We start from the raw sequence: 9,195 nt of genomic DNA on the forward strand, positions 1-9,195 counted from the left end.
AGTATGTTCACTAAGTTGTGCAACCATCACCAATAGCTAATTTCAGAACATTGTCATCACCCCCAAAAGAAACCCTAGACCTGTTTGCAATCACTCCCTGTCCTCTTCCCCCCTACTCCCTAACAACCACTAATCTGCTTCCCTGTCTCTATGAATTGCCCTGTTTCAGACAATTCGTTAAAACAGAATCACGTGATGGACAGCGTTTGTGTCTGGCTTTGTTCACTCAGCATGTTTTCAAGGTTCATCCATGTCATAGCATGTATCAATACCTCGTTTCTGCTTGTGGCTAAGCAACAGTCCGTTGTATGGATAGATCTTAACTATTTTTATCCATTTACCCAGTTGATGGATATTTGCATTGCTTTCACTTTTTGGCTATTATGAAAAATGCTGCTCTGGACATTAGTGTACAAGTTTTCAATTCTCTTGTGTTTGTACTTAGAGTAGAATTGCTGGGTCCTATGGTAACTCTGTGTTCAACTTTTTGAGGACCAGCCAGACTGCTTTCCAAAAAGTCTGCACCATTTTGCATTCCCATCAGCAATATGTGGAGGGATTTCTCCACGTCCTTGCTAACACTTGCTAACTTGTGTTTTGATGACAGTCATCTTAGGGGATGTGAAGTCACATCTCATTGTGGTTTTGATTAGCAATTCCCTAATGACTGATGATGTTGAGCATCTTTTCATGAGCTTAGTGATCATTTGTATACTATCTTTGGAGAAAGGTCTACTCAAATATTTTGCCCATTTTTTAAATTGAGTTACTTGTCTCTACTCTCGGGTTGTAGTAATTCTAAACCCTTATCAGATGTATGACTTCCCAGTAGTTTCTCCCATTCTGTGGGTTTCTTTTCATTTTCTTGATTGTTTCCTTTGAAGCAGCAAAGTTTTTAATTTTGGTGAAGTCCAACTTTTTAACTGCTGGTGCTTTTGGTATCATATCTAAGAAACCATTGCCTAATCCAAGGTCACAAAAATTTACCCCTATGTTTTCTTCTGTGAGTTTTATAGTTTATAAATATATAGTCTTTTTACATACACACACACACACACACACACATGGTTTTATAGGGTAGCTCTACCATTTAGGTCTTGAATCCATTTTGAGTCCATTGGGTATATGGTGTGAGGTAGGGGTCCAGCTTCATTCTTTTTGCACGTTGCTGTCCTAGTTGTCCTGATGCAGTTGTTGAAGAGACTGTTCTTTCCCCATAAAATGGCCTTAACACCCTTGTTGAAAATCACCTGACCCTAATATATGAGTTTATTTAGTCCATTGATCTCTATGTCTGTCCTTATGGTAGCACCACACACAGTCTTGATTACTGTAGTTTTATAGTAAATTTTGAAATTGGGAATTGTCAGTTCTTCAAATTTGTCCTCCTTTTGCAAGACTATTTTGGCTCTTCTGGGTCCTTTGCAGCAAGTTATTTTTGTAACACTCTTGAGTTATAGCAAACCATAGCCCTGTGGTATGAGCTGTGAGTCGTAGAAACAGATCAATGTACCAAATATACTCAGTCAGACTGGTCAGGAAAAAAGGGGAGGATGCAAACAGTGTACCAGTTTCTACTGGGGTTTGTGTGTCATTCTGAGGGCAATTTTCATAGGAACATTAGATGCTATTACAGTATCTTGGGTATATGTTCAGATCTTCCTAGAGTGATCCATCCTTCCTTCCTTTCTCCCTCCTTTTCTGCCACTCTTTCTTGCTCCCTCCTTCCTTCCTTTCCAAAAATGCTTCTTGAGTGCCAAAAAAAATTTTTTTTCATCAGATATTAAATACCGGGAACACAAAAATGAACAAGATCTAGAAGGTACCTGTTCTCTTGGAGCTTGTTTCCTATGGGAAGGCCAGATAACAAAATGATGAAGATTATAAAGTGTGGTAGGAAGTATAAAGCAAAAAGAGTAGTCTTATGATTAAGAAGATCAGAGAAATTCTCCTAGAGGAAATACCCTAAGACATTGAGAGGGAGTGAGCCAGGCCAGGATCCGGGTAGGGTTCTAGCCAGAGGGGACTGTGTGTGCCAAGGCTCCATACCAGGAAGAACTTAGTGGGGCCATGGAACTGAAAGGGGACCAGCATGGCCAGAGCGAGGGTGAGTCCAGCTCACTCAAGGATTTGGAGAACACTGGATTTGATTTGATTTGATTTGATTTAAGTAGGCTCCATGTCCAGCGTGGAGCCCAATGTGGGGCTTGAACTCACAACCCTGAGATCAAGACGTGACTGAGATCAAGAGTCGGACATTTAACTGACTGAGCCACCCAGATGCCCCTGGATTTTATTCTCAGCACGTTTTAACACACCCAAACATTCTAATCAGGGAGTGGCACTGGAAACAGTTAAAAGAGTATTTTCAAAAAGTCTTTAATGATATGGGAAGATTCTCACCATGTGCCATTGATTTTAACAAACAGAATATGTAACTAAATATGTGATATGTTCCCAGTTTGGGTTTTTAAACATTTGGGATGAACTACAAAGCCCCCAGAGACTTACGTGGATGTCGGCAGAGGCTGTTCCTGGGCAGCCAATGGTTTTCATTTCTCTTTTTGCACTTTTCCATCCTTTCCAAGTTTTCTAGAGTGGTCTTATGTCATTTTATAATCAGAAAGCAAGGTGGACATTATTGTTGAAACACACACTCCTGGGTGCACCTGCGGGGTGCAGCGGATGGGGGTTTTGGGGAGGAGGCAGCGGGCCAGCCCCTGAGGTCGGGTTCCCTGTGTTGGATCTGGGGCACCCTCACTGACCGAACCCACTTCTTCCCAGTTCGAGGGCTGCTCAAAGGCCTACTCTCGCCTGGAGAACCTGAAGACGCACCTGCGGTCCCACACTGGGGAGAAACCATACGTGTGCGAGCACGAGGGTTGCAACAAGGCCTTCTCCAATGCCTCAGACCGCGCCAAGCATCAGAACCGCACCCACTCCAACGAGGTACCTGGCCAGGGTGTGCACAGCGTGTGCACATGGGGCCCCACTTACATGTGCGTAAATGCATCACCCCATGGCTTCTCGTAGGCCGTCAGGTACCTAGGTGCCTGATGTCCTTCGCCCCCTCCGCAGCCTACTATCTGAGCTCAGCACGCATCGGCAGGCCCCTGCCGCTCCACCCTGGGCAGCTGGCAACGACATGCTGTAACCACTACTGCTATCCGGCTGACTGTAGCTGTCAGCCCCCCAGTGATAGAGCACAGAGCAGCCTTTGTCTCCCTAGGTAGCCAGACCTCCTGGCAGGGCTGACAGAGCCCGGGGAAAGAAGTCTGCTGTACCTGCCTCCCAGTCCAGGTCCAGCCATTCAACTGCTTTTGCTCAGATAGACTCAGGAAGGAACATTTCTAAAAGCTTAGCTACATTTTGGATCCCAAGAGGATTTCCTTGTAGGAAATCAGAGGAATTCCCAAAGGAATCTAAGCCCGTTAGGGTCTCTAGAGACAAGAGCTAGCCTTGGAGGGGGGAATGTTTATGTACGTGTGTGGATGTTTCCGTGTATGTGGATGTATGTGTGTATGTATTTTTTTTTTCAGCTTGGTGGTTTCCTCTTTATTGATGTGCCTCCTACCTTCCCCCCACACACAAAATTTCAGTCCCTTCCATCTACGCCCAAAAAAAGAAGGTAGTAAAAGGAAGGGAATGTTGGCGTTCTGAGCCCCTTGGGCAGTTAGAAAGGGAACAGAAACCAAAATAATCGCTGGATGTGACAGAGATTGACAATCAAGAAGTCTAAAGCAGAGTGGGAAAGGTGGTAAGAGAAAGGGGAGAAAGGAGAGGTCCAAGAGGCCACCTCCCCCATGAGCCCTCCTGCTAAGAGGGGCTGGAGGAGAGCCTCAAACATTAGGAAGTGCAGGTCCTGAAGAAAGGAGGTGGTGGTTGAGCCGGGAGGAGGAGTAGGTCAAGGAAGGGGGTCCACCTCTCTTTTTGTAGAATGGGACCCCCCACCTCAGGGGGAGCAGCTTCACAGACCGTAGACACTTTCATCACTGGAGGCGAGGTATAGAAAGAAGTCCTCTACATGGTGTTCCTGGTATAGCTGACCCATGTGGCACTGGTGGGTGGAATGACATTGTTGACCAAGAAAAACAAGGCATCCTCAGCTCAGAGATGAATTCGCTTCCAGATCAAGAAGTAGAACAGACCAACTGTGAGATCAGAAGGCACCAGATATTTCTTTTTGTCCAGGTCTCCTATCCGAGCTTTGGGAGCCTTTTCTACCATCACTGGAACCCGGTCCGGGTATTTCTTTCCGATATTCTCGCCCTCAGAGCGGCATTTCTCAAATGGATGCTCCTCTTTATAGACGAACTTCATCCTCCTGGGAACCCGGCTGGACTGGGCTGGGCTGAGGGAATCCCGGGTGGGGAGCTGGGACGGGGCAGCGGCGGTGACAGCGCGTGGGCGGATTCAGTGGAACGATCCCGGGACTTGCGCCCAGTATGTGTGTATGTATTATGGGGTCTGTGTGGGTGCGTTATGCACTTGCTCACATGTACATATGTATATGCATGTGTGTGTATGGTGTGTGTGCGTGGACATGGTTATGTGTGAACGTGTGTGGAGGGGTACAGGGGAGCGTGTCTGCATGTAGATGTGGGGCATATGTGTGTGCGTGTGTGTATGTGTGTGTGTGTGAACTCAGGACTGAGGTTCAGAAACCCTGGGTTTTCGTCCCATTCCTGAGTGGCTTTGAACCAGTTTCTTTGCCTCTGTGAACCTGTTTTTCCTCATCAGAGAAATCAGGGTGTTACTGCTGTCTTGCGCGTATTACAAAGTAATACACTCCTACTGATATCAAAAATCCCAGTGCCCTGGTCCCTGGGGAGGTGGCATTGCAATCACACCAAGCTCTGGGTCCCCACCACCTCCACAGTCTCTGATCTATGTCCCCAGCTTGTGATGAGGGCTTCCTCAGCCATGTGCTTACCCACATGAAGAGATGGCAGATCAGACCAGTGGGGCTGAGCTCCTGCAGGCCCTGGGGCCGGCATGGCTCCTTCCAGGGTGCCCTGAAGTCCAACACCTTCTGACTATGCCAGCCAAAGGACGTGGCACGGCTTCGGGAGAATGGGGAGCGCCCCCACTCAGAGTCTCATAACACAGGCTTGCTTCTCTCCCCAGAAACCCTATATCTGCAAGATCCCAGGCTGCACCAAGCGATACACGGACCCCAGCTCTCTCCGGAAGCACGTGAAAACAGTACACGGCCCAGATGCTCATGTCACCAAGAAGCAGCGCAACGATGTGCACCTCCGCGCCCCCCTGCTCAAGGAGAACGGGGACAATGAGGCCAGTGCCGAGCCCGGCGGCCGGGGCTCTGAGGAGAGTGCCGAGGCCAGCCGCACCAGCCAGGCCGTGGAGGACTGCCTACACGTCAAAGCCATCAAGACCGAGAGCTCCGGGGTAAGCAGAGCTGGGCAGTGGAGGCCCCAGTGCATGCCTTCCACCCCCCCAGGAGATCAGGCCCAGCAGCACGAGGGCCCAGAGCCCTGACTGCAGCTGGGGGCTCTGCCTCGGGGTCCCCCCCGCCAAGCGCACGATGATGTCCTCCTCTCTCCAGCTTGACTTTCCTCCCTTCACGACCTTGGGCCTCTCATAGGACCTGTCTTGTGCCAGTTCCCATTCTGCTGGGCAGGGCCATGGGCCGCGGGGATGCCTGCCCCCACGCAGTCAGTCTGTGGGTGGTTCCTGGGGTCTGCCTTTCCAGCCAGCACCCAAGCGCTAGTGTTGGTCCCCTCCCCTCTGTCCTGTCTCTGCGTCCTTGCCCCTGTGGCCTCCACTCCTTTTGTTCTAACCACCTGTTCTTTGTCTCCGCCTCTTTTTCTCGACTGTACCTCCCCTAAGGATAGACGGTACTGAGGTGAGCAGAGAAGCCCGGCCGGGGTGTGGGCGGGCTGGCGCGCTGAGGGCGGGCTGGGGTGCTGGTCCAGGCCTGCTGCCTGGGTGCAGACTGACGTGTCAGTCCAGGCCCCTTGGGAGCCTGGTAAAGTGGGTTTGGATCAGTAGGCACCAGGCACTGCAGGTGGAACCCCTGGGACAGATACAGGCTGGTGGCAGGAGTCAAGCAGGCAGATACAGGAGCGAACCGTGGGGACCAAGCCTCCACGAGGGACAGGGCTGAGTGGAGGCGTGAGTTCAGGGCACAGAGGAGGGAAGGACCAGCCGACGGAGGGTCCTGAGTGCCAACATGAGAAATGCAGGTCATGCCACAGGCAGAAGGAAGCATTGGTGCTGAAAATTCCAGAAAAGTCTGGAATTTGGGGTCATGTGGCCTGGGAAGGAGCCCACAGGTGTTGTATCTGAAGTGAGCTCAGCTGCGCTCAGATCCCAGGTCCCAGTCGAGGCAGCCCAGGTTGTGTGGCGTCCTGCATTGTACACACGAGCCATGAACTCTCTGCCCCCCTCCGTATCGACCCAGAATGGGGGCTGGTTTGGGGTGGCCCTTCAGGCAAGGGCTTGCATCCAGCAGGTCCACCCTCACCTGGTCTTCCTGGCCTTTCTGACAACCTGCCTCTGGCCTGTTGAGAAGGCACCAGGTCAGCAGACCTCCACTGCGCCTTGCTTCATCACATGGCACGTCCGTGTTGTTTGGGAACGTTGAGCCGCCCTCTTTGATGTCAACTTGATGCAGCCATGGCTGCTTCTGTGGGGCACAGACTCCAAGTGTCCCCGCACGCTGAAAGGGAGCTCTGGCCCAGACGCTGGCTGGGGGAACTGAGCAGCAGGAAGCAGGGTAATGTGGGGCTGTCCGTTCCCCGGGCGCCTTCTGCCTACCGGAGGCTTTCCATCTAGTCACTGGCCCTGTCCCAGAGGCAGCTCAGGTGCATCTTCTAGTTGGGGAAGCTGAGATTCAGAGAAGTGAGGTGGCTGGGCCACCTGCTGCAGATAGTGATGCTCAGAAGCTCCTCTGCATGGCAGCCTCCTTCCCGGGTGTGCAAGGGCACGGTGCGTGTGCGGGCAGGGGCACAGGGCCAGGGGGTTTCGCGCACCCTCTGACCCTGTGCCTTCTCACCACCCCCCCTGTAGCTGTGTCAGTCCAGCCCCGGGGCCCAGTCGTCCTGCAGCAGTGAGCCCTCTCCCCTGGGCAGTGCCCCCAACAATGACAGCGGCGTGGAGATGCCGGGGACAGGGCCCGGGAGCCTGGGAGACCTGACGGCTCTGGAGGACACGCCCCCGGGGGCCGATGCCTCAGCCCTGGCCGCTCCCTCTGCTGGTGGCCTGCAGCTGCGCAAACATATGACCGCCATGCACCGGTTCGAGCAGCTCAAGAAGGAGAAGCTCAAGTCACTCAAGGATTCCTGCTCTTGGGCCGGGCCGGCTCCACACACCCGGAACACCAAGCTGCCTCCCCTCCCGGGAAGTGGTGAGTGGAGACCCCGGGTGTGCAGGCAGGGGCGGGACGGGGCCCGGGGCAAGCACGCACTAGGTTCACCTCCATCGAGCGCCATGTGCCGTCTCACCGGTTGCCCACAGTAGGATAGATCTTACCAGCCCATTGCATAGATAAGGAAAATGAGGCTTAGAGAGGTGAAAGTGCCCCACTCGGCTCAGCGGCAGAGCTGAGTGAGACTCCGTCCAGGCCTAAGTGGCTCCAAGCTTTTTCAGCTACACCATGCTTCGGCTCTGGGCACTGTGGCAAAGGCCCTCGGGAGGAGAGCACTATAACCCCAGTCCCTGTGGTTAGAAGGCCGTGCCAGGAGATGCATGGACCGGGGAAGGAGCCGGGGAGCGAGGACGGAGCTCGGGCTGGAGCTGGGCAGAGGAGAGAGACAGCACGTCAGCTGGGGAAGAACAGGGAGGACTTTATGCACAAGACAGCCTCAGGATGTGCTGGCCAGGCTTTGAGCTGCACGGTGTCCTCAGGAGCGTTTCCTGAGTGCCGACTCTGGGCCGGGCAGTGAGCTGGGCCCACATCCCGTGTGGCGGACACCGAGATGCACCACCCAGGTCTCCCTCCAAGGGAGGCTTTGTTGCCCCAGCTGTTGCGGGAACTGCAGGCAAATGGCCTTCCACTCTCTGCCTCATACAGAAATCGCTTGGGTTGCAGACAGCTGCCTTACCCGAGGTCACCCCTTCCCGGGGTGGCCCCCATCTGGTGACTGATCACGGCAGGAGTGTAAGGCCATTCAAGGCCCAGAGCTTCCTGTGACATCAGCTGTCATGGGGTCTGCGTGGCCACACACTTCTCTCCCCGCCCCCCCCCCCATTCTGGGGCCTATGCTCCCTTCCATGGGTGTGCATCTCAGGGGGCTGCCTATAAACCCAGCCCCTGGGGAGCCAGCCAGGCCCAGATGGTGAAGGTGCCGGGAGGCGGTGGCCAGGGCCCTCCCGGGCTCCTCCTCCCTGGCTCTCAATAACCGCCTCCTGCGGAGAGGCACATTTTATCTACAGCTGGAGAAACGAAGGCTCCGACAGAATGAGAATTCAAGGCCGGCCAAGCAGTGGCAGCTAAGATCGGCATCAGGCCTCCTGACTCCCACTGGGCCATCATTTGTTCACTTGCTGTCCCCCGCTTCCCTCCTTTCATTTAGAAGTCACTGGTTGAGCGCCTGCTGTGTGCCGGGCCCGGTAGGGGGGTCCAGCGGCCGCAGGCTCAGCTCGGTCAAAGGCAGAGCAGCCGCGCCCTGTCCGCGGCCGCTGACCCTCTCCTTTCCCGCAGGCTCCATCCTGGAAAACCTCGGCGGCGGCGGCGGCGGCGGCGGGCCGGCGGGGCTGCTGCCCAACCCGCGGCTGTCCGAGCTGTCCGCGAGCGAGGTGACCATGCTGAGCCACCTGCAGGAGCGCCGCGACAGCTCCACCAGCACGGTCAGCTCCGCCTACACCGTGAGCCGCCGCTCCTCCGGCATCTCCCCCTACTTCTCCAGCCGCCGCTCCAGCGAGGCGTCGCCCCTGGGCGCCGGCCGCCCCCACAACGCCAGCTCGGCCGACTCCTACGACCCGATCTCCACCGACGCGTCGCGGCGCTCGAGCGAGGCCAGCCAGTGCAGCGGCGGCGGCGGCGCGGGGGCGCTCAGCCTCACGCCCGCGCAGCAGTACAGCCTGCGGGCCAAGTACGCCGCGGCCACCGGCGGGCCGCCCCCGACGCCGCTGCCCGGCCTGGAGCGCGCGAGCCTGCGGACCAGGCTGGCGCCGCCCGCCCCCTGCCCGCGCCCGCTGGGGCCGCGGCGGGGCAGCGACGGGCCGGCCCAT

General features: G+C 54.8%; 1 protein-coding gene and 1 pseudogene across 1 annotated transcript in view; one reads left to right on the forward strand and one right to left on the reverse strand.

Moving 5' to 3' along the window:
• GLI2 (GLI family zinc finger 2) overlaps positions 1-9,195 on the forward strand; it is a 244,455-nt gene that overhangs the window by 231,225 nt on the left and 4,035 nt on the right. Inside the window, exons 11-14 of the mRNA XM_035008207.1 lie at positions 2,785-2,949; positions 5,128-5,409; positions 7,033-7,369; positions 8,666-9,195. Coding sequence (XP_034864098.1) covers positions 2,785-2,949; positions 5,128-5,409; positions 7,033-7,369; positions 8,666-9,195 — 1,314 coding nt within the window. The remainder of the gene's footprint in view (positions 1-2,784; positions 2,950-5,127; positions 5,410-7,032; positions 7,370-8,665) is intronic.
• On the reverse strand, positions 3,968-4,320 carry LOC118012556 (annotated as a pseudogene).

Source organism: Mirounga leonina, unplaced genomic scaffold, assembly GCF_011800145.1.
Source record: "Mirounga leonina isolate KUSES-001 unplaced genomic scaffold, KU_Mleo_1.0 Mir_151, whole genome shotgun sequence".
Lineage (NCBI taxonomy): Eukaryota > Metazoa > Chordata > Mammalia > Carnivora > Phocidae > Mirounga > Mirounga leonina.